General features: G+C 40.6%; 1 protein-coding gene across 3 annotated transcripts in view; it reads left to right on the forward strand.

Moving 5' to 3' along the window:
* Positions 1-24529, forward strand: part of ahctf1 (AT hook containing transcription factor 1) — a 35567-nt gene extending 11038 nt beyond the window's left edge. For all 3 annotated transcript variants that reach the window (XM_061878918.1, XM_061878926.1, XM_061878914.1), the window contains exons 14-42: positions 493-583; positions 672-761; positions 855-995; positions 1221-1325; positions 1404-1500; positions 2660-2783; positions 2878-2934; positions 3321-3467; positions 3573-3763; positions 3856-4000; positions 4180-4311; positions 6520-6667; positions 6742-6892; positions 6964-7071; positions 7233-7377; positions 7793-8008; positions 8400-9003; positions 9087-9389; positions 9471-9570; positions 9710-9840; positions 9916-10015; positions 10965-11086; positions 11174-11487; positions 11559-13241; positions 15980-16208; positions 16292-16438; positions 16517-16605; positions 16993-17072; positions 23701-24529. In XM_061878918.1, coding sequence (XP_061734902.1) covers positions 493-583; positions 672-761; positions 855-995; positions 1221-1325; positions 1404-1500; positions 2660-2783; positions 2878-2934; positions 3321-3467; positions 3573-3763; positions 3856-4000; positions 4180-4311; positions 6520-6667; positions 6742-6892; positions 6964-7071; positions 7233-7377; positions 7793-8008; positions 8400-9003; positions 9087-9389; positions 9471-9570; positions 9710-9840; positions 9916-10015; positions 10965-11086; positions 11174-11487; positions 11559-13241; positions 15980-16208; positions 16292-16438; positions 16517-16605; positions 16993-17072; positions 23701-23899 — 6189 coding nt within the window. In that variant the 3' untranslated portion in view covers positions 23900-24529. The remainder of the gene's footprint in view (positions 1-492; positions 584-671; positions 762-854; positions 996-1220; positions 1326-1403; positions 1501-2659; positions 2784-2877; positions 2935-3320; positions 3468-3572; positions 3764-3855; positions 4001-4179; positions 4312-6519; positions 6668-6741; positions 6893-6963; positions 7072-7232; positions 7378-7792; positions 8009-8399; positions 9004-9086; positions 9390-9470; positions 9571-9709; positions 9841-9915; positions 10016-10964; positions 11087-11173; positions 11488-11558; positions 13242-15979; positions 16209-16291; positions 16439-16516; positions 16606-16992; positions 17073-23700) is intronic.
* Positions 24530-25889: the final 1360 nt, after the last annotated feature.

Here is a 25889-nt window from a genome sequence, read left to right on the forward strand (position 1 = left end):
ACAATTTGTAGTATGTTGCCTTAGGTTTATATGTGCGTGCTAGCAGCCCAGCAGAGACAAAGATTGTGGAGAAAGACAAGAGTGTTCACTCTGTTGGTTTCATTCCACTATAAATGGCTAAAAAAAGATTCAGACAGTGGTCTGAATCCAGACCAATGTCTGGATTCAGAATTATTTTTATTATCGGTAGATAGGGCCTGGCAAAGGTCTGGACTCTCTGTTTGTAAAATACGAGTAATTTAAAAAATTGTGTCATTTAAGGAGAAAAACTTAAGACGTGCAGGTTGTTGTTTCTTTCTTTAAATAAATATAACTTATTGGCAATGGATTACTTTTAGCCCTTTTTACAAAATGAAAAGCATGATCATTGTCCCCTGGTAATATTTTGGACACTGTTGATGTATGTGATGTATATGCATTTGGTATTTTCCAAAATTTTGGGGGGAAATGTATGACTAAAAGAGTATAATGTGAATTTAATCTGACCAATAGGAGGAGCAGCTGGATGCGATCCTGTCAACTGCCGTAGAGACCAGCTCTTTGGGACTGATTACTGGTTGTATCAAGCAGTGGACTGCTGAGGGTGAGAAGCAGTCTGCACAAGGCCTGCAATGTTAATTTGTCATTATGTGGCCCAATATCATATGCATTGTGATACTGTGTCCTATCAGAACAGCCAGGCTCTGCATTGAACCTGCGCTATATCTTGGATTGGGCTTGGAACAAAGTGATCCAAACCAAGGAAGAACTGGATGGCATCTGTATGTACCTAGTTTTGGGAATTGTAATCACACCTTGTATTGAAACGCCCAGGATTCTATGAAGTTGTCAGTCACTGGTATTGTTTTCTCTAGGTACTCCACTGTTCGACAGCTCCTCCAATTTCACAGACCCTCAGACCATGCAGCTGCTGCAGCACAGCCAGCAGCTGCTAGAGAACCTCAGCACCATCTTCCACTGTCTGCTCAATGAGGCCCAGGAGCTAACACAGAAAGGTACTGCAGAGGCACAATCACTTGTAATATGTTGTTAAATGTTATACACACAACTGAACTGCATTTGTGCTTTTATCCACCTATATTTTGGAATGCATTTTGAATCATCTTCGGGCATACATGACTACTAGTTGTGTGTGTGTGTATTACATTGTTAATGACCCAATTTCGACAGTAATGCCATATATTGTAGTTGGATTTGTGGTTATTTGTTTGTTTTTGTAGGTCTAGTTGGTCTGATCAACAAAAACATGGTGTCCAGTCTGATTTCCAAGTATGCACAAGTCATTCTCTGGTTCTGTCGCACTGGCCTGCTGCCTGAGGGATCAGGTATGAATGATCAGGAAGAGATTTTAAATCGATATTGATACGATGTGTTACAAGTTTTAACTAATGTCTTATTTATAGATGTTGATGCCATGCAGATCTCCAGGCCTTTCTACAGTCACTCTGTCATCAGCAACTATTACTCTATTCGTAGAGAGGAGCTCACCACAATGGCAAAGTGAATGGACTTAGCTAGGAAAAGAATGGCATAACTTGGTGCGATTGAGGCCATGACCACACGAACACGGATACTTAAAAAAAAAAAAAATGCATATCTGAGGTTAAAACGATCTCCATCCACAAGAGTGTAGATTCAAAACAGTCTATGTCTACACGCAAACCCTTATATCCGCTTTCATGCTCATTTTGTCCAATCAAAAGGCCAGGAAAGCAGCCACAGCTGACTTGGACTTACCGGTACTTACACCTCTGTTAATGGAAATGTTTATTGTGGTATACTAGATGTACAATTACATGTACATTATCTTTAAAATCAGCCCACACTCACAGAGCTCAGAAAATCTTCTGAATGTTTTTTTAAGTGCCTAAACTGTGCATATGAGCGTGTGCTGCTGTAAAACCCAACACTCGTAGAATTAGAACACATTTAATCATCAATATGGTGATATATTACATGTGCATCGAAGTGTACTTTCTATTTAACATAAAAAGGAACCCAGGAAATATAAAGATTAAGTGTCTTTAGCGCGCAAGTGCACGTGTGTTGCTGCAAAAAATAAAACAAACTCGTACAATTAGAACGCTTTTAGTCATCTTCATACCAAAAAATGAGTCTGGACGCGGCCGCAGGCTGCTGCTCACTGCTCTCTTTACCTCCCAGTTGGTGATCAAGGGTGATTGGTCAAATGCAGAGAATAATTGCGCCGCAGCTAGTGTGTGTGACAATCATTGATAATTTAACTTTAAGGAGCCCAGGAAAAATGTCAGGGTTTGTTTGTTTTGTTGTTGCGCACGCATAGTCCCGCCCCCAATCTACTACTGCACAAATGAAACCAACACAAGTAACTTAATTTTTCTTAAATAAGCAATAAAAACATGATAGTCGGGCCCTTCTCATGACACAAATAAATAATTATTGCTTGTCAAAGTTGTCCTTCAGCTGAAGGTCTGACTGGAATCTTATCTAAAACAGCTGACTCTGCGGTTAAGTCGTCTGCATGCACACGGTGAAGACAGTTTTCATAATTTCACCTTGGCAAGCGTTTTAAAGGACAAACGTATGTGTTTGCGTGTGGACAATAGGCCAAAAGTTTTTAAAGTGTTCGTGTGAACATGGCCGGAATTCATACTTTTTAACACCTATTTTAATTTCTCAGGGGCAAGTGGTGTGCAGATTGCCTGATGATTGACAGTTTGGTCAATCAGTGTGGAGAACGCTTAATCAGTCTGTGGAAAAGGGATGATGTTGGCACAGGACAGTACCCACCGCCTACTCTACATGTACATTTATCTTTAATTCAACATTTTTATTACACAGAAATTATACAACACAATGAATAACTTACTATGCGTTGTTTTTTTTCTTTTATTGCAGGCTCTGCTAGATATTTATCTTCTGGAAAACGTTGAAGAAGCTGTAAAACATGCAGTTGTATCCTTCAGACACAGCTTGCCTGTCCGACAAATTGAAACCAAATTTTTGTGCAAAAAAAGTAACCTTTGAATATTACTATTTTCTTATTCTCTTGCAATGTAATGCTGAATGGCATTACATTACGTAAACCTCTAAAAATATACATGTCACAAATGGACACACTCTGCACCTCAAATAGATAACAGTACCTTATATTTCCTTTGTAAAGCCCTTACAGAGGTCAGTTACCCCTAATAGAAGCCTGATAATTTCAGCAGTTAAGTAATTTAGGAGTTAGAAAAAATACTGTATTTTATTTACATATCAATTCATTTTTATTTTTTAGTCCGTCCCTATATAGGGTATGTGTTTTAATTTGTGTGTAAGCCTTGACCTGCTCTTAGGTAATCTACCTGTTGTTGGATGTTATGTGCTCCTTCCCAAATAAGGAGGGAGCATCCGTGGAGTCTTTTCCCCATGCTTTTGCCATCCCCACTGGACTGGTCAAACTGGTCCAAGGCCTGTGGTTGTTGGATCATCGTGACCATCAGGTTTGCACACACATTTACTAACAAAAAAAGATTGACAATGCATACCGTCTCAGTAAATGTGTTGCTACATCTCTGTTTATTATCCACATGTGTCTCCTGCAACAGAGTGCATTCGAGGTGCTCCTCCATCCCGCTGCATCCCAATGTCACTTCGAGTGGCAGCATGAACGTGTCCTGCAAGCGCTGATGTGCCAGGGCCAACACTCAATGGCACTGCGCTACTTTCATGTTACAAAGCCACTGATTTCCTCCACTTCCCAGGCCAAGCTTTGCCTCTCTGTATTGCTACATAACAGGTAGAAGGAACGAAAGCAGTGAATGTGTAATGGCATTTATGGACCTATATAGTGCATTGTCTTTTTTTATACATATAAATATATTCTCCCAGATGTCTAACTGAGGCGTGGTCGTTGCTACGGCAACACTCAAATCATCTCAACACGGCAGAGTTGCTCGGATTCCTATACGAGAGCTGCCAGGAGCTGGGCCTCATTAAAGAGCTGCTCAAGCTGCCTCTGGGACACACTGAGCAGGTCAATTTCATTACATAAAACTTGTTTTAAAAGTATACTTTGTTAACAAAGTTATTTGAAGATGATGTTAGTTTATTTGGAATGTCCCAGTAAAATTTCAAGTGCATACTATCATAAAGATGCTTGCAGTGTCATGCTGCCATTTATAGTTTATTTTTTGTATTTATTTTGTTTTGTAGGAGACTTTGGAAACTTTCCTTCAAGGTACAGGTGGTTTTCACAACAGAGAAATACTCATGGTTCATTATCTTCAGCAAGCCAACTACATACCTGCCCTGCAACTAAACCACAGCCTCAAAATGCACCTTGTGGTATGACATAAACACACACGCACTATTGAGTACGTTGGAACTTTAAAGGTAGAACACAATCTATTCCGTAATGGTAAAACAAAAGAAAGGCTTCAATTAATTTTGTATTGGGGAAAAAAATATATGGCGGTAAATAGAAGTACAATGTTCATTTAATTATTGCGGGAGTTATTTTTCTGATCCTCCATGGTAGATGAATTTCCACAAAGAAAGAACACAATGATTTATGAGAATATCGTATGCATTATAGGTCTTTATAAACCCTCCACACACTGTTAACCTTTCACACACACGAAACCTTTGGCACATTAACAATACATGACATAATTGTAACATGAAATATTGGTACTCACAACCTTCTTTACGGAGCGAGCCAAAGTTTCAAAGTTCTTAAAATGATAGATGGTAGTTCATAGCTAAGCTACCCTCTTTTAACATGATAATGTTCACCTTTTCTTCAATGGCAAGCAGCTTCTTCGGGGATTGGGTCCTGTGGAAAAAGACTTGGGAAGTGCAGAATGTTTTGATGACATCGTAGGGATTCAAATAAACAGAAATGTTACCAAAAACAGAAAAACATAAAGGGCAAACCCACAAGCATCTGAGCTCCAGTAAGGTCAGTTTAAGCAGAGGAGGTTCATTGTTGCTGAGCCAATTAGATTCTAGGACAGAGAACTGTGTTCTTTGATTGGTCCTGCATCAGCCAATAATGTATCATGTCACGTGGGCAAAAACCTCAACGTTGCATGCGGTAGTCGGATGGTAATATCAAATGAGTCTTGTATTACATGTATATTAAAGGCCTACTGAAATGAGATTTTCTTATTTAAACGGGAATAGCAGGTCCATTCTATGTGTCATACTTGATCATTTCACAATATTGCCATATTTTTGCTGAAAGGATTTAGTAGAGAACTTCAACGATAAAGTTCGCAAATTTTAGTCGCTAATAAAAAAGCCTTGCGGTGCGAGGGCTCCTCACATCCTCACATTGTTTATAATATGAGCCTCCAGCAGCAAGAGCTATTCGGACAGAGAATGCGACAATTTCCCCATTAATTTGAACGAGGATGAAAGATTTGTGGATGAGGAAATTTAGTTTGAAGGCCTGGGGGGGAAAAAAAAGTAAAAAAAAAAAAAAGTTTAAAAAAGGTGAGGGCAAGTGAGAACGATTCAGATGTTTTTAGACACATTTACTAGGATAGTTCTGGGAAATCCCTTATCTGCCTGTTGTGTTGCTAGTGCTTTAGTGAGTTAAAGAGTACCTTAAAGTCGGAGGGGTGTGGCCACGGGTGTGTTGACGCCAGTGTCTCTGAGAGAAGTCACAGCAGCAGGAGGACGCTGGCTCGGCTGATCTCCAGTAAGAGGCGAATTATTTCCACAATTTTCTCACCGAAAACTGCCGGTTGACATGTAGTCGTGATCCATGTTCGCTTGACCGCTCTGATCCATAGTAAAGCTTCACCTCCGGGAATTTTAAACAAGGAAACACCGTGTGTTTGTGTGGCTAAAGGCTAAAGCTTCCCACCTCCATCTTTCTACTTTGACTTCTCCATTATTAATTGAACAAATTGCAAAAGATTCAGCAACACAGATGTCCAAAATACTGTGTAATTGCGCGATAAAAAGAGATGACGTTTAGCCGTAAGTTGTGCTGAGCTTATATGTCCCCTCCAGCCAATAACGTCACAAACACGCATCATCATTCCGCGACGTTTTCAACAGGAAACTCCGCGGGAAATTTAGAATTGTAATTTAGTAAACTAAACAGTCCGTTTTCGGATATGTTGCAATGTTAAGATTTTATCATTGATATGTAAACTATCAGACTGTGTTGTCGGTAGTACTGGGTTTCAGTAGGCCTTTAAATGCCTACCTACAATTTTAAAATGCACTAAAATCATAAGTCAAGTAAAGTCAACACTGTTGTCTGTTCAAGGGCCAAACTTTAACCAATGCAGTGTCATATCTTTAACTGTACAGCCAAATAATTAAGCAACATAATAACAATTCATACAAGTGTGGAATGTAATTTATTATTTGATATCTTTGTAATGTGCAGTCCTCCCCTTTGAATAGTATGACCTCAGGGGAGTTTGTCATTAGCTTTTCCACTTTATTTAAAACATTTATAATCACATTAATATAGTTAGTGCTGTTGTATTCCCACAACATATAAAACACGTGACTGTGCTGTTTTCCTCTCAGAACGAGCGAGACCCAAAACTTAAAGAGCGTTCCAACACGCGCAACTCTATTTTAGAACAGTATGGCAAAGTTCTGCCCAGAGTGCAGAGGAAACTGGCAATGGAGAGAGCCAGACCCTACCAACATCCCAGCACTGTCCACAAAGAAGGTAGATTGGGAGAGTAAAGTAACTGAAAGCTTTTTATTTTTTTTAATTGCGTAAAATAATTTCCCATTGTGTAGTGACTCGGCCGCAGCCACTGTCAGCCATCAGCAAGCGTTCCGCTAATGAGAAGGTAATGTCCAGGGCAGGCTTCATCAACAATGTTCTGACCAAGATTGAGGAAGTATGGTTGGGTAAAGGAGACACACCAAACTCCTCCCCTCTTAGGAGGTAAGCCAATAGTAAAAAAAAAAAAAAAAAGTTTAAATCTTTACTTAGTTTTGTGAAATTGTCCCTGTCAGTCCAAGGTCTGCTGGGTTCCTGAGTCCTGGGCTCAAGACTGTATCTCAAGCCCAACCACAACCTTTCTTAGGAACGCCAGTCACGATGAGCTCTAAAAGAAAATCAAGGTAATGCAATGCAAGCCAGTGTCATATTTTTTTTTTCCTGGCCATCAGGCAGTATCAATGAACGTTGACGATCATAGATGATTTTGTGTTATGCTGACCTATGACGATGTGTGTTCATGGTTGTTTTGCATCCCTGCCAACCTCTCTCAAATTTCATGCAGGCTAGTGGACCTGATGGTTCATCCCTCCTGTCACATGCCTTGGCCTCTGATCAGTCCAGCCAGACCCTCAAGTGTTTGGGTTTCTCCAAAAAGCACCTTTAAGGCCCCTGAATTCAGCCTGTTGCAAACGCCACAGGTTGTAAAGGTAAAACCAGATCTTGTTCAATGTGTTGACACTCGGGGTTTAACAATTACATTTATTTCATATCACACTGAAAGCTTCCTACCAAATTCTCACTTGGTGTACAGTTCATGTGAGGGACAGGATATGTGTGTATGTGTTGCAATGCACCACCACAAGCCCAGGCAAAGGGGACCGCATTTTTTACATTTAAAAAAGGAACATTTAAAATGTTATTTTAATTGTACAACTAATTGTAGAATTACCCGCATGACATTTGCTATTGCATTTAAGGCTTTATTTATAAAATCATTACAGAAAATAAACCAAACCATGAGGCTGCCGTACCGTTACACTTCTTGTTGACACCCATCAAATAAGTCCTATCAAAGAATGTATGATGAAGTTACAAACATGTGTGTGAACTTTGTTTTTTCAGCGAGCTCGTTCCTTGGCTGCTTCAGGCCCTGTTTTTACAGCCTTCACCCCTCAGTCCATCCTACGCAGCAGCCTGAGGCCCACCCCTGTGGCCACGCCCTCCGCGTCTCCTGGGCGCTCCATCACACCTTCACTCCGCAGCAAAGAGAGTAGGATCACCTTTACTGAACTGGCGGAATCTCCTGAATCCCAAAAGGACATTCACTGGACCAATGGCGTAAGACTAAGTGTTATCATTAACCCATAAGCAACTAATATGAATAGCTTTCTTGGTAGTAATCCACTAATTTTGCTCATGGAGTCAGTCACTCTGAATATAAGCATACTTAAAGTGGTTTCTACAATGACTCTGATAAGTCAAAAGGCCTCATTAACTAGACTAATTGAAGAGACCCACGCTATAAGTAAACTATTAATTCTATACTGTGCACCCTTGAGGTACCTTATCACTGCAGTAATATAATTAGAATGTTATTTATATTCCTCACTATTCACTACTTTTGACTATGGAAACTAAATTAATTACATGCTGTAGTTGAGTGTGCCGAATGCAATAGATTGGTGGAAACTTGCTTTACTGTAATTACATGCAACCCTTGTCCTCCTAGATGGCAGCAGACAGTGAAATTAGCTTACTAACCAGTCAAACCAGGCTGTCTCAAACACGTAACACCTGGTCCTCACAACTTTCCGAAGATAAGGAAGCGGAGCAGCCCCATGTGAAGTTCATCACTCCGGAAGGTGGCATTCCCTCACCCCAGCTGAGATGCTCTGCCAGGCAGTCATTCTTAGCAGAAACAACAAAACCATCAGACCCGACACAAACTCGACTTAGTTTGAGCTTTGACTCCAGACAGACATCCTTCCGGTCGACAGACACCACTCTGGAGTACTATGATGCTCCTCTCTCAAGGGATCAACAAGAGGAAGAAGAGCATATCTGTGCAGACAAGGGAGATGATGTAGTGACAGTGAACATCAAGTTCCCAACTGATGAAGAAGAGCCAGAGCAAAATTCATTACCAACCTCTGAGCCAGCCCCTCTAATGGTGCCAAATGATGCTGAAAGTGAGGACAAGGAAGTTGAGGTATTTAAAGAAGTGATGGCGATGGCTGTGGAACAAGAGAATAAAAACAAACAACCAGTCAATGAGTCAAATACCAAGCAAGAAAATGCTGCAGTTACTAATTTAGTGGAAGCTTCCACTCACGGTAAGTAATTATACCATATATGTTTGCTTGTTTGTAACCTCAACCACACAAGATGCATTCATTTTGCTTGTTTCTGCCACTAGGTGATCATCTGTTGATCCTCGAGGAACAATCTCTGCCACTAATCAATGAGGAGGACCCACCCCAGTTAGAGGTCATGGAATCCACAGCATTCATTGCGCAAATATATGAATGTAGAGATGCTGAATCCGCAGCATCCACTCACAATTTGAATGCACATGAAGACACTGAAGCCTCAAACTTCATTGAGCACATGAATGTATGTAGAGAAACTGAATCAACGACAATGATCCCTGAGCATTTAAAAACATTTGAAGACACTGATGGTAAAATTGAACCAGCAGAAAATATGGAGCAATCTACAGGTGTCTATGAAAGAAGAAAAAATAAATCTCACATTTACAGTTCGCTTTTTTATGTTTTTGATACATTTTTCTGTCTGTCAGATTTGACTGAATTTGTGCAGCGACATTTGTTTGGCAGCGACCTGTCTCCTCCACTTACCCACTCTGGAGTCCACCACCGTTTATTGACAACCCCGAGCACGTATGTCTTTACTTCACACCATTATTCATTTTCACATTGAGCCAGGAATGCTGATGTCTGTAACTTTTTATTCAGCACTTTATGGGTGGTAGTTGGTTTTCCTTCCAGAAAATACTCATTAACCACCACTTTGTCCTAGTGAGGTGCCAGTTAATGTCGAAGAGGACGATAAGGCTATTTCTGAAGTTCCACCTGAGCTCATTAGCCAAAAATCTACGGTCTCTGTCACCTCATCAGAACCGACTGGCGCAGACTCCCACGGTGAAGAAGGTATGTGCTCATCAATGCAAGTTCCCTACTACTCAGTTCCTTCTTGATATTTTTGCTGTTGTTGTTGGCCAATAGATCTGACCGACTTTGTACAGCGGCATTTGTTTGGCGGCGACCTGTCTCCTCCTCTGGCCCGCTCCGGTATTCATGAGTTTCCACAGACAACCCCCAGCAAGTATGTTTTGCTTTTTTTTGTAATAGAGTAATGTATTAATTAGTTTGTTTAATTAATAGAGTAATCAGATAAAACTTTTGTGAAAATAGTTGAAATAATATATTTTTTTGCTTACCATAACTTTCATTCTTTATTGCCGAAAAGAATGCATGTCACCAACATTAAAATTGCACTTTCAATATGTGCTCTAATGACAAAAAATATTTGCCTCTCGGCTGTTGGCACCCACATACTACCACTCTCATGTGTGCACTATTACAAAACCGTACGGAAACTGTGCGCATATATAAAGTTTTGGGCATTCCATGCGGTCAGGATTCTATACATTTTTATTACTTACACTCATTAAATGATTATTTGAAGCTAGAAAATATAAATGCTTGCTTTTTTTTTCCCTAATAAATGTAATCGATTAATCATTGCAGCCTTAATGTTTAAGTATGTCATCCGGTGCTATTTAATTCAATAAAGGTGGTAATTGAAGTATTTACATGTCTACTATCTATGAATGAATGTGGATAATGGTTTATTGATGATTGGGGATGAAGTGACAACTTGTCCAGGGTGTATCCTGTCTTCTGCTCGAATGCAGCAAGGGTAGGCACCAGCCACCCCCGCATCCCTGAGTGGGACAAGCGAACGAAAATGTATGGATAGATGGACATTAAAATATTTTCTCTAAAAATACTTTCAAAGTACTGTGGCATAGTATTCTGTTGACACTAAAGCAGAGTTGCCATACATTTATGTAATTGCTTGGTTATAAAGAGCTAGCATTGCAGGTCAATTATACCCCAGCTAGTTTGTTGCTTACATGTTGTCCTTCAAATCCATCATCCATCTTGGTGTTTTACTTAAGGAACCGAGGTTCCGATCCACTTTGAGTCATGCAGTCTTTGGGCTACATGTTGATTCAGCAAAAGCAAATATTGACCTTGCCTTTTCTTAGTGAGGCTCCGGCTGATGTTGAAAGAGACGATGAGGCTGCTGCTGAAGCACCACCTGTGTTTACCAGCCAAAAGTCCACCACCTCCGTGACATCCTCTGAGCCCACCGGCAGCGACTCACACTGTGAAGAAGACCTACACACTTTTTCAATCGCTTAATTGAATTTATTTGCATGTTCGCATGCTTAACACTTTTTTTCTTGTCCTTCAGCTGCTACGAGTGTCAATGATGATAGCGAAGAACTTTCCAGCGCCGAGTCTCAAGAAGATGAAGAAGAGGAGGAGGAGTTGGAGGAGGAGGAAGAAGAAGATGACGGGGAGGAGGAGGAATCTGATGAATGTAATGAGGAAGAGGACTCTGGCAGTGAAGTAGAAATCATTGAAGAGGTCCATGGTAACAGAGGCCTGCGTGGCCTTCCACCCAGCTCTGTGTTTTTACATCAAGAGCACGATCACTTCTTACCAACCTTGTCAGAGCAGGAGGCTGCAGAGTTTTCGCTCATACCGCCAGGTGTCGAAATGAAGGTACACAAAAATTGAGATGATCATCATATTTTCTATATTTGGTTTTAGTCTAAGTCATTTCTTGTTTGCAGGTGGTTGGAGAGGAGATGGGAGGAGAGGTATTGATGGTGAGACTTGGCGCTGATACAGGAGTGATGGAAGCGCTCGAGGACGATGGACAAGGTTCCTCTTACATGGAGCTCAAACCTTCAGCCACTCTCCTGGTCCCTCTTGAGATCATGGACAGACAACAGGACACGAGCGACAGTGCCTCACTTGGACAGCCTGAGATTGAACAAACCGTTGTGCTGGATGACCAAAGGTCCGAAAGTCACAGCAATTTCTCTCTAATGCTGGATGTGGAAGAAGATGCGAATGTGTCGCCTATTGAGTATGATCCTCAGTCATCCCAACCGTCTTCTCAAAATTTGATGTCAGTGACTACTGATGGCCCTGAGACAGAACCATGTATTGTTCTTTTACATGAAAAAGACCAGGATGCTGTTGGTAGTGATGATGGAACACAAGAAGATGAACAAATGGAAATTAGGCCTGTGGATGAGAATAAGATCAATGGGCAAACTAACCTACAGATCAATTACACCGAGGAACTACAGATCAATTACACCGAGGAAGAACAGAATGTGGAAGTACCTCACGAGCATATAGAAGCTCTTGAGCCTACCACCATAACAGACTTTGAGCATGCTCCAGAGAAGGAACCTGCTGAAGTTTTGGAGGTAACGGATCGTAAAGATTCTGAGGTAACCAAAAATGCAGAGGAGATGCAAGGCGAAGCTGAGAATGTGCAGGACGACAATAATACCACCAATCATGCAGAAACTCTTAGTTTTGTGGAGGAACAGCACCAGGAACTGGACTATATATCTTTAAAAAACAACCTGGATGACAGGCAAGAAGGTCCAAGCAAAACCACCACAAGTGAATCAAGAAGTGAAGACGTTGAAGAGGTAAAAGATGTGCAGCAAAATGCAAGTTCAGCCACTAAATCTGAACAATTTGGAGTCCCAGAGACACCAACTCCTCAGAAAAAGAAAAGTGCTCAGTTTACCCCAAAGCAGATGACGACACAAGGGAGTAGAACTGTCACCTTTGTCTCATCCCTCTCGGAGGAACCAGAAGAAACTGACAAGCACCCTGTAGCAATCTCTGCCTCGCCCAGTCGTACACCTAAAAAAGCTAAACAAAGCAAACAAACCAAAGAACGAGTCGTCACACCGAGGAGAAGCACACGCAAAACACAAGCTCAACTTTTGCAAATCAAGGAGGAACATTCTGAGAAGGTCAATCGGGAGGAAGATGTGGATGATGCTTCTGTAGCTCAAAGTACCTCTGCTGGTTCTCCATCCAAACGACAGGCTTCTCAGAGAGATGCTTCTTTAAGAATCAGACAAATGAGTGAAAGCAAAAAAGAACCTGTCGTTGCCATCAAGGTGGAAGAGGTCATTAATAATAGCTTTGCTTCAGAACCAACAATTAAGACTTCAACCCCGGCCAAACGCAGGAACACTCACGCAAACACTCCAAGGAGGTCCAGCCGCAGAAACCCTAACAACAGCGAGGCGATGCCCCCAACTTTAGAGGTCTTGAAAGAGGAGGCGAAAGAAGAAGAAGCAGAGGAGGAGATTTATGCCCCAATTGTCAAACGCAGTAACAGAAAGACTAAACTTAAACCATCAAAGGACAACAGAAATTCAAGCCCTGGTCGGACCACGCGTCAATCCAGTCGTATCGCTTTGAATGTCGATCAACAGGTAAGCACAGCACATTCAAGTCTGCTTCATTTTGTTCTGGGATGTCTTATTTTACACGCACACACACACACGCAATTTGCATATCAAAGCCCTGTCAAAATATAAATAATACCCCTTTCACACAGCAAATTGAAATATAATGGTTTTCCGGCAGTAGCAATTGCTTCAAACCAAAGATTTTCCGATCGGAGTTTAATGCGTAATTCTGATACTGATCACATGTACAACTTTAATTTTTTAATTTTATTTGTGTACTATCGACAGTTTAACAAAATAAACACAATATTCAAACAACCGGAGGGTGTGTTCCAACTATCGTGGGATCACACTCCTCAGCCTTCCCGGTAAGGTTTATTCAGGTGTAGTGGAGAGGAGGCTACGTCGGATAGTCGAACCTCAGATTCAGGAGGAACAGTGTGGTTTTCGTCCTGGTCGTGGAACTGTGGACCAGCTCTATACTCTCGGCAGGGTTCTTGAGGGTGCATGGGAGTTTGCCCAACCAGTCTACATGTGCTTTGTGGACTTGGAGAAGGCATTCGACCGTGTCCCTCGGGAAGTCCTGTGGGGGGTGCTCAGAGAGTATGGGGTATCGGACTGTCTTATTGTAGCGGTCCGTTCCCTGTACGATCAGTGCCAGAGCTTGGTCCGCATTGCCGGCAGTAAGTCGAACACATTTCCAGTGAGGGTTGGACTCCGCCAAGGCTGTCCTTTGTCACCCATTCTGTTCATAACTTTTATGGACAGAATTTGTAGGCGCAGTCAAGGCGTTGAGGGGTTCCAGTTTGGTAACCGCAGGATTAGGTCTCTGCTTTTTGCAGATGATGTGGTCCTGATGGCTTCATCTGACCGGGATCTTCAGCTCTCGCTGGATCGGTTCGCAGCCAAGTCCGAGTCCATGGTTCTCGCCCGGAAAAGGGTGGAGTGCCATCTCCGGGTTGGGGAGGAGACCCTGCCCCAAGTGGAGGAGTTCAAGTACCTAGGAGTCTTGTTCACGAGTGAGGGAAGAGTGGATCGTGAGATCGACAGGCGGATCGGTGCGGCGTCTTCAGTAATGCGGACGTTGTACCGGTCCGTTGTGGTGAAGAAGGAGCTGAGCCGGAAGGCAAAGCTCTCAATTTACCGGTCGATCTACGTTCCCATCCTCACCTATGGTCATGAGCTTTGGGTCATGACCGAAAGGATAAGATCACGGGTACAAGCGGCCGAAATGAGTTTCCTCCGCCGTGTGGCGGGGCTCTCCCTTAGAGATAGGGTGAGAAGCTCTGCCATCCGGGAGGAACTCAAAGTAAAGCCGCTGCTCCTTCACATCGAGAGGAGCCAGATGAGGTGGTTCGGGCATCTGGTCAGGATGCCACCCGAACGCCTCCCTAGGGAGGTGTTTAGGGCACGTCCAACCGGTAGGAGGCCACGGGGAAGACCCAGGACACGTTGGGAAGACTATGTCTCCCGGCTGGCCTGGGAACGCCTCGGGATCCCCCGGGAAGAGCTAGACGAAGTGGCTGGGGAGAGGGAAGTCTGGGTTTCCCTGCTTAGGCTGTTGCCCCCGCGACCCGACCTCGGATAAGCGGAAGATGATGGATGGATGGATGGATGGATATTCAAACAAATCTCTTAATCTCTTTTATTACGATTACTTGACCAAAACAAATTCAATAGTACACAATAACTAGACAAATGCAAAAGCTACGATCTACTAATTTTCTGGTAATGGCTCCTAACGTTCTGCTGCAATATCTCGCCTTATCTCAGTTTACAAAGTAAGCATTTATTTCTTGGTGTTGTTTAAAGCCAGCAGTTTGTGAACGTATGTGTGAATGGGTGAATGTGGAAATAGTGTCAAAGCACTTTGAGTACCTTGAAGGTAGAAAAGCGCTATAAAAGTATAACCCTTTTAAAGGTAGCTTAGCATGCTTGCTTCCTGGCTTGTTATGTGTTTAACCTCGTCTTACAGTGATAATGATACGTAATGATATTAGGAAGGCAGTCCATCCGCCGTAATGGAGGTGATTTATATTAGTTTAGGAAAGTAGCTCTACACTGTATGGAGACACAAATCACTGCTAATCCAATGTTAGCCTGGAAACTAAAAATAAGGGATGGGTAGTTGTGATCAGCTCATAAAAGGCATTGATCAGCAATAGCAATGATGTACTTTTTCATGAAAATTGGCAGATACTAATCGGTGGCTGATTAATTGCCATGTTACTACGGCCGACACAACCGCACTATGCAGGGTGTCAAACTTCACAGCCCCTCTCCAAAATTGTTATCCTCTTTGACACAGTCTCCTTCCTGCCTCTGTTACATCTCTGATACAGCATCTGAAGGTGGAATATTACAAGGCAGACTTCATGTACTGATTATTTTTTAAAAGGAACAGTGACTCCGACACATTTATTTTCTATGACTTTGAATTTTGAGTATCTATTAATTGTATACTAAACAAAATATAATAATAAAAAAATACAAGAACAAAATATTTGCAATGTAGTGTTAGTCCAGCGGTCTAAGAAATTATCAGACAAAACATAAAAAATAACATTAACTTTCTACTAGTCAGAATAGAAGAATTGCAGGCATTTCTAAATCTCTTGCAAATTTCAAAGTGTTTGGTTATGTCTGGTGTTGACTTTTTTTAAATCTTTCTACACTTCATTCTTCAAGTATCCTTTTTCCCCCTTGTCTTTTTTTGTATGTAATTCTGTAAAGTAAAACCGGTCCACGTGTCACTCCCACAGGCTGTAGCAAAGACGGAAGCGAGCATCAGTGAAAAAGGTCATTCGCATGAGACTAAGCTGAACAGCACCTTGAGTCGCACAGGCCTGCGGCGGACAACCAGGGGTAAACTGTGGGACCACCCGGAGGAGGACCTCTTCGTACTGACTTCGCCTATAGAAGTGGATTCTGATACTCCTGTAGCAGACGCTCTAATAAAGAGGCTCCAGGAGGAGGAGGAGAAGCGGGAAGGTATTGTCTGATATTGTTAAAACCTGATCTCATTCACTGGCAGAGCGCTAGGTTCTTCAAGCATCGTTTGGTAAAATTCCCAGGAGGAGTCGTCAGAAGGATGTTGAGGACCAGGGGTGCAAAATCAGTAGTGGAGTCTGACAAGGATGGCTTAGTGGCAGAACCTGCAGATGACATCAGCCCAGGAGAGCTGTCATACATCTTTTCTCCCTCACGGAGGAGAACAAGAGGTATTTACATATATTAAACAGCCTTCACTGTAAGCCATGCTGGTCCTAACATTGAAATATCTGTCTGTTTGCTGTCAGCCAGCAGAGCAGAGTCTCCAGGCCTCAGTGAGGAGCTTCCAGTGGCCGTCCCTCGCAACAAGGGACGAAAATTTGAAAATGTTCCTAAGGTTAGTTTTAGAAAAATGTATGCCATATACAGTAATTCCATAAACTCATGTACACACAAACCCACCTTTTTGTGTGAGATTTGACCTTGCATTTGCATACAAACTGTATCATGTCGCTGAAAACTAATTTTTTTACTACATGTTAGAATATTTACTTTTGGGGCCTTTCTTTTATATTTTTTTATATGACACAGTGTACACCACCCTTTTTTTAATATATCAGTATGTTGACATAACTGCAATGTTCTACCCTCATGAAGTAAATATTTTTTTATAATTATATTTATAGTATATATGTGTTTGTTTATCATTAGTTAAGTTGTTCACCCTTTGTTAAACTAAAACAATATATACATATTTTTATTTTTATTGTCCATAATTTTTTAGGAAGAACTTGCTTCAGAAGAAGACCACGTAGAAGAGGGGAAAGCAGTTTTTAAACGTACGACTGGAAGACGAGCGGCTAAGTAAGTTTTATTTATTTATTTATTTATTTATTTTTTAAAGCAATAGCAAAAAATGGTAAATATTGTCAATAATACATTTTATTTTCCAAACACCTTACAAGACCTATGTCTTGTAGATGTAACGTTTTCTGAAATATTACAAACCCCATTTCCATATGAGTTGGGAAATTGTGTTAGATGTAAATATAAACGGAATACAAAGATTTGCAAATCATTTTCAACCCATATTCAGTTGAATATGCTACAAAGACAACATGTTTGATGTTCGAACTGATAAACTATTTTTTTTTGTTTTTTTGCAAATAATCATTAACTTTAGAATTTGATGCCAGCAACACATGACAAAGAAGTTGGGAAAGGTGGCAATAAAGTTGAGGAATGCTCATCAAACACTTATTTGGAACATCCCACAGGTGTGCAGGCTAATTGGGAACAGGTGGGTGCCATGATTGGGTATAAAAGCAGCTTCCATGAAATGCTAAGTAATTGACAAACAAGGATGGGACGAGGGTCACCAATTTGTAAGCAAATTGTCGAACAGTTTTATATTTGGAAACTGTGGACGTGGTGTCCACCGGAACAAAGAGGAAAATAACCATCCGGATTGTTATAGGCGCAAAGTTCAAAAGCCAGCAACTGTGATGGTATGGGGGTGTATTAGTGCCTAAGGTATGAGTAACTTACACATCTGTGAAGGCACCATTAATGCTGAATGGTCCATTCAGGTTTTGGAGCAACATATGTTGTCATCCAAGCAACGTTATCATGGACGCCCCTGCTTATTTCAGCAAGACAAGTGTTAGAACAGCATGGCTTCGTAAAAAAAGAGTGCGGGTACTTTCCTGGCCCGCCTGCAGTCCAGACGTGTCTCCCATCGAAAATGTGTGGCGCATTATGAAGCGTAAAATGCGACAACAAGACCCCGGACTGTTGAACAACTTAAGCTGTACATCAAGCAAGAATGGTAAAGAATTCCACTTTCAAAGCTTCAACAAATAGTTTCCTCAGTTTCCAAACGTTTATTGAGTGTTAAAAGAAAATGTGATGTAACACAGTGGTGAACATGCTTTTTCCCAACTACTTTGGCACGTGTTGCAGCCATGAAATTCTAAGTTAATTATTATTTGCAAAAAAAATAAAGTTTATGACTTTGAACATCAATTATCTTGTCTTTGTAGTGCATTCAACTGAATATGGGTTGAAAAGGATTTGCAAATCATTGTATTCCGTTTATATTTACATTTAACACAATTTCCCAACTCATATGGAAACGGAGTTTGTATATTGTTTATACAATATAATATATCAGAGGACGTTACATATACAAAACCCAAAACCAGTGAAGTTGGCACGTTGTGTGATTCGTAAATAAAAACAGAATTCAATGATTTGCGAATCCTTTTTTAACTTATATTCAATAGAATATACTGCAAAGACAAGATATTTAATGTTTGAACTGAGAAACATTTTTTTTTTTCGCAATTAATAATTAACTTAGTATTTAATGGCAGCCACACATTGGAAAAAAGTTGGTACAGGGGGATTTTTACCACTGTGTTACTCCGCCTTTCCTTTAAAAACACTCAGTAAACTGAGGCTAGGGCTGGGCGATATGGACGCAAAAGTTTATCTAGATATATTTTTACTTAAACTTGACTTTCTATATAAATCTCAATATATTTTCCGGTGAAAATACAATACAAAGAGATATCCATTTTTGAGCGAAATTCACTGAAATTTAACTGAATGACAACTGTACTGTAAACGGTCAGTGGCACTTTTATGAACCAGTTAGTCGAGATGGGTATTAACCCCACAGAAAAGAAAGTGTTTAAGTAGCACAGAATTACGTGACAAATAAAATAGAAAAACAAAGAATATATACTTAACATAGAAAACTATTATTTTTGTATAAAATAACTAACATAGCTGTGCAAATAATAAAAAATTTATAAAACTCAGATAAAAACAATATTTGCAGATAGGCACTTTTTATTTCCCAGTTGACGATGTGATGGGTTCAGTGGTCTGCGCCAAGTAAGTGACATTACTTACTTGTGCGACTATAATCTTCATCACTTCGGCGTACATTTTTGGCAACGTTTCTCATGCGAAATATGCCCGGTTCTGCAACTCGAGAGCAGTTTTGATCTGTGCTTACATGGTAAAAAACTCAAATGTATGTTTTATTCACACACACACATTCGTCCAAATGTGGCCAAGTAGATGCATTGTGGGTTTCCTGGATGTTGTCGACATCACTAAAAGAAACATCCAAGGAAAAGAAACCCTCTGCCATCTTCCACTAGTTTTTTTAATACGTAAATCGCCCTCTTGAAAATTCCCTTTTCTCTTCTACGACTCTCTTGTCGTCATATGGGATGTCTGTTGTGATTTCCTTTTCTGGTTCGATGACCCGCCCTATCTTGCATCTGATTGGCCTGTCCGTAATGTTTTTACCATAATCTTAACCAATCGGGACTCATCGTAAACAACCGTGGCTGTTCTTATACGTAAACCAACCAATCATCATTGATTTTTTCTGTATATGTTGTCCACTTTTGTGGAGTTGCACTCATCCACTTCTTTCTCTTCTCCCGCTCCCTTCTTTTGTACCATGTAGCTTAGCTAACCGCTACATGGGTTTAATCATACCTAAGTTACGGAAATCGCCACTTGTTTAAAAGTAGCGTGTTAAGCTACGTAGCGAATATTTGCTTTTGTTTTTGTGGGTCAGTGCAGTGGGTGGAAGCGTGCAAGCGCGTCTTGGAAGGAGGAAGGGAAGAGGTTTTAATTGCCCATGGGGTGAGAGAAGCAGGGGAGAACAAGGAACACAACAAATAGGCGGCGTTTGGTAATTTTAACGTAAAATAAATTATATTGATGTTACAATATTTTCTTAATTCATATCTTGTTTAAAAATGTATCGATATATATCATACAAACTCGATGTATCGCCCAGCTGAGGAAAACCATTTTTGAAGCTTATCCGGTGGAATTCTTTCCCATTCTTGCTTGCTGTACAGCTACAGTTGTTCAACAGTCCGGGGTCTCCATTGTCATATTTTACGCTTCATAATGCGCCACGGGGCTTCACGGTGGAAGAGGGGTTAGTGCGTCTGGCTCACAATACGAAGTTCCTGCAATCCTGGGTTCAAATCCAGGCTCGGGATCTTTCTGTGTGAAGTTTGCATGTTCTCCCCGTGAATGCGTGGGTTCCCTCCGGGTACTCCGGCTTCCTCCCACTTCCAAAGACATGCACCTGGGGATAGGTTGATTGCTAACACTAAATTGGCCCTAGTGTGTGAATGTGAGTGTGAATGTTGTCTGTCTATCTGTGTTGGCCCTGCGATGAGATGGCGACTTGTCCAGGGTGTACCCTGCCTTCCGCCCGATTGTAGCTGAGATAGGCGCCAGCGCCCCCCGCGACCCCGAAAGGGAATAAGCGGTAGAAAATGGATGGATAATGCGCCACCCATTTTCAATCGGAGACTGGTCTGGACTACAGGCAGGCCAGTCTACTACCCGCACTCTTTTACTACGAAGCCACGCTGTTGTAACACATGCAGAATGTGGCTTGGTATTGTCTTGCTGAAATAAGCAGGGGCCTCCATGAAAAAGACGACGTTTGGAAGGCAACATCTGTTGCTCCATAGCCTGTATGTACCTTTCAGCATTAATGGTGCCTTCACAGATGTGTAAGTTACCCATGCCTTGGGCACTAATACCCCCATACCATCACATATGCTGGCTTTTGAATTTTGTGCCTATTACAGTCCGGATGGTTCTTTTCTTCTTGGGTCCGGAGGACACAATTTCCATAGTTTCCAAAAACAATGTGAAATGTGGACTTGTCAGACCACAGAACACTTTTCCACTTTGCATCAGTCCATTTTATATGAGTTCGTGCTCGGGCGTTTCTGAGTGTTGTTGATAAATGGCTTTCGCTTAGCATAGTAGAATTTGAACTCACACTTACAGATTTAGCAACAAACTGTAGTTACTGACATTGGTTTTCTGAATTGTTCCTGAGCTCATGTGATATCCTTTCCAACTGATGTCGTTTTTTGATGCAGTACCGCCTGAGGGATCGAAGGTCACTGGCATTCAATGTTGGTTTTCGGCCTTGCCGCTTATGTGCAGTAATTTCTCCAGATTCTCTGAACCTATTGATATTACGGTCCGTAGATGGTGAAATCCCTAAATTCCTTCCAATAGTTTGTTGAGAAATGTTGTTCTTAAACTGTTCAACAATTTGCTCACGCATTTGTTCACAAAGTGGTGACCTTCACCCCATCCTTGTTTGTAAATAACTGAGCATTTCATGGAAGCTGCTTTTATACCCAATCATGGCACCCACCTGTTCCCAATTACCCTGTTCACCTGTGGGATGTTCCAAATAAGTATTTGATGAGCTTTTTTGCCACTTGTGCCAGCTTTTTTGAAACATGTTGCATGGATCAAACCTCAAATGAGCTAATATTTGCAAAAAATAACAAAGTTTACCAGTTCGAACGTTAAGTATCTTGTCTTTGCAGTCACTGTTGACGTTAACGCAGTTTTTGTCTTTTTATGCATTGAAATCAGAAAGGACGCAAATTTTTCGAAGTTCCCGTGATGCAGATTTTTTTTTTTTTTGTTACCGACCCTGCCTTCTCTGCCTTTTTATTCGTCTTCTTCAAAGTAATGAACTTTCCGGTACGATTTCTTAAATTTTGATTCGCCAAAAGGTTTATCAATCACAAATACTGCCTCAGTTGCACCAGGACAACTTTACCTCGAGGGGCGGTCAAAATAAAAAATTCACGGTAAACACTAAGGTGAGTGTAAAGTAAACATTTTTAACTTCATCCTGTACCATGTCTCCAGTAAAGTAGTTGTTTTAGTATTTGTGAGTCCATGGAAACTTCACTTTAATCTCCCGCTGTTGCGACATCGTTCGCTTCAAGCTAACCAGCACCAGACCAGACTCCTCCACTCCAAAAACATACCTTGTAGGTCAACAAACAGGGCAAATATGTGTCTTTTGAAGCGTTAATGTGCCAAGAGTGTTCAGAAAGAGTCTCTTTTAAGAAGTGGCCGACAAGTTAGCAAATGTCGCTCGCATCCCTGACAATGACGTCATCACCATCATTGTTTACTGAAGCAGAGATACTGACTTTGTGTTATGATAAATGCGCATGCGTTGCCAGGCTCTGCTTTTCATCGATAGACTTATCGAATTTAAGTTTTTATTATTATTATACCCAAACTAGAGCACGGGTGTCACAAGTGTGGCCGATAGGCCCGCAGCTAATGTTTTAAAGGCCCATGGCACATTGTAAAAATACAATAAAATAAACAAAAACATAACAAAAGTGGAATAAAACAGCTTACAGGTGAAATGTACTTTTAAAAAAAGTACCAATGTTGACTAATAAAACAAAGGGGTTTTTTTTTTTCTTCAAAACCGTCATTGCTAAAAACATAATGTTGAATCAAAATCAATGTTTTTATGAATGATTGACCTACCCAAGGCTCTGATTACTTCACATCAAATATTCCACTTCGAAAAATATTTTTTGGGGAAGATTTTTTATATTTTGTGTGTTTGCCATAAAAAAACTGTTTTATTTGACAAAAAGGGCCGAAAACAAAAATAAAGAAACTTAAAATTGACTGATAGATCTGAAGTTGATGTAGACTCTAAAGCAGGGGTCCCCAAACTTTTTGACCCGAAAATGCATTTTTAGAAAATGTGATTTGCCTGAGCGGCTAGGAAACTCTGAGAGTAACAAGCAACAAGCGGTAGAAAATGGATTAGAAAGGACAGATTTTAAAAAATATATATATACAGTATATATATTAATTTTTTTTAACTTGGGACTTCCCGCGGTTCAGATCTCGAACGCTGGCGGGCCGTAGTTTGGGGACCACTGCTCTAAAGATTTAAGCGTTACATAAATAATGTATGTAAACCCTGGCACACCACTCTCATAATTTCATGACCAAAGCAAAAAACTTTTTACACTTTAATACTGAAATAAATACACCGACAACTTATTACAATTTTGGAAAAAACTACCGGCAGCAGTAAAGTTTAGAGCCATGAAAGAAAAAAGAAAGTGACTGAATGTTTATAACTAAATACATTTACTTATGCATAAAAACTTGTTTTCTTGTTTATTTTTTTTTTATGAATTAAGTAGCGTTTATGACATTTTTCCAAAACTTAATATAGAATGTGAGATGTAAAAGGATAAAGCATACATTTATTTGTTTTCAAAATTGTTACAAAAAAGTGGAACCCCAAAAATTTACTATGGAACCCAATTTTTATGACTTGCTGGGGTCCCTGGGACCCCATTTTGAAAATTTGTAGCGCCAACACTGGCAGTGTATTCTGTGGAATATAGGTTGAAAAGGATTTGCAAATCATTGTATTCTGTTTTTATTTACTTTTTACACAACGTGCCAGCTTCACTGGTTTTGGGTTTTGTAATATAAAATAGTAAAAGGTTTAAAGATAAATTCTCAATAGTGTCTAAGCTTGTGAATACTATTTTATCTATAACACATGTACTACATTTTTTTTCTACAACCTGCATAAAAATATGTTTATTGTTTTCTATCATTGCTTCTTCTTTAGATCCAACGCCGCCTCAGAGCCACCCCCCGTAGTCCAAGCAGACGTGATCTCACCGATGCCCAGCCCAGCTGATCTGGTCCCACGAGCACAGAAGAGAATCAAGGAAGGAAACGCTCGGACCTCGGGCATGAACCTCCGACGTAAACGCATAATGGAGACTGTTTTCACCAGGCCTGTCACCAGAAGGAAGAAGCTCTGAGGAAAGAGAAGAGGAAGGCTGTCCAATCAAAGTGTGTGTTTAAAGTTAAGCATCGAAGCCGCCCTACAAGATGGCAGAATACAAGCAATGTGGACAGGTGTGGAAAAAGACTTATACCAGAGCTCGTAATCTGATGGAGCAACAGAACAAAAATAAAACACTTTTCAGACGCTCCCTTAAAAAGAACCGGAGAAGAAAGTAAACCCACCTCTTAGCGTAGAGGCTTTATTTACGTTCTCTTTTTAAGATTGTGTTCTTAATCACAAACATTTTGGAAAACTGCTGGTCAAGCATCCACTATTTCTAACAAATTGTAAATAATTATTTTTTTCTTTCTTTTTTTTTTCAAATAAAGTTAAGGAAATGCAGATTTGGAAGTTTTATGGTTCACTGCTCTAGTCTTAAATTTGAATTTTATGGCTTGGGCACATGATTTTGATGTGTTGCCAAAATGTTTACTGGAAATATTGTACAGTATTCAAAAGAAAATAACAATTTGGATTTTTTTGACGTGTGGGACATGTTAATTGACTTGTTCATCGTATGACTGATTCATAGGCTATTTTCTATTGAATGATGTCTTATTTTTGATGACTGCTCTTTGATAAATGCAGTAAAGATTGAACCATTGCACTGCTGCTGCTGTTTTGTGTGTGTGTGAAGTGTTTGTGGTTGTGCTGAAATGTCAAATGCATGCTCCCTCTACAATACATACTATTACTACACATACAACATGGCTGATAAATGTGTGTATATATATATATATATATATATATATATATATATATATATACACATATACATAAGGTGTTATTCTCAACTGAGTACTTTGTATAATCATATGCATGCAACTGATACAGTGGGCTTTTGAATAATTAATGGCAGTGAAAGTGATACGCCATGTAACAGGACACGTGTGTGTGTGTGTGTGTGTGTGTGAGAGAGAGAGAGTATGGTCCTGTAGGGGGCATAAGGCCTAAGAAAATATCAGACATGCACAGCAGGGACTGTGTCAAAGTGGCCGTCAGAGTCCGACCATTCAACAAGGTAAATAAACAAGTTTATCTTCGTTAGGGTTACCATTTACCCTTAGGGTAAAAAAGGGTCAAGTTTACTTTTGAGTAGATATTAAAAATCGACTTCCGGCTCCTATATATTTAACAGCGAGAGCGGGATGCGGGCAGCTGCTGCGTCATATCCATGGCATCGAGCTCCATCACCATCTATGATCCTCGCCAGTCCCAGTGCAGTCGCTCATTCTGTTTCGACTACGCATACTGGTCTCACAGCGGCTTCATTCAAGACCACAATGGCCTCTACATGCCGGAGGAAGTCGGGGGACGTTATGCTGACCAGGTCAGATCTGGATCACCCAAGTGGTTGAATCCATCCATCTATCAACTTTGAAAATGACTTGTTTCTCCACAGGATTGTGTTTTTCATGACCTTGGAGAGGGAATACTGGAAAATGCACTGCAGGTACCAAACGTCTTACTTTTTTATTTTTTCTCAAATTTTTAAAAATAACTTTTTTGGGCCATCTATCTTGCGTGAGCATCCAAGGTGAGTTTTGTAACCTGAATTTGTTTTTTTTCAAAAAGGTTTCAATATAATTTTCATACCAAAAGATGTAGGCCCTGTTTTGAGAAAAGGACTAAAATCATGCATCGATTATCAATCCAAAACGAATGGGGGGTTGTTGGAACCATAGATATCTTATACAGTGATCCCGCATCCACCGCTACTGTCTATTGGTGCTGCCGAGCCGTAGGGCCGCCATCTTAAACCGGTAAACGTCTCCAAGTGAAAAGATCAATGAAGTGTCAGCACATTTAATCCATCTTAACTTCCTTAACAATTATCCGATTATCAGATGTTTTTTTAAAATGCAAACTTCACACATGTATCTATGATACTGAAAAAATGATAGTCGTATTTTGATACTCAGTGGGATTAACAATAATACAATATGTAGACTAGAATGTAGACA

Source organism: Nerophis ophidion, linkage group LG02 (assembly GCF_033978795.1).
Source record: "Nerophis ophidion isolate RoL-2023_Sa linkage group LG02, RoL_Noph_v1.0, whole genome shotgun sequence".
NCBI lineage: Eukaryota > Metazoa > Chordata > Actinopteri > Syngnathiformes > Syngnathidae > Nerophis > Nerophis ophidion.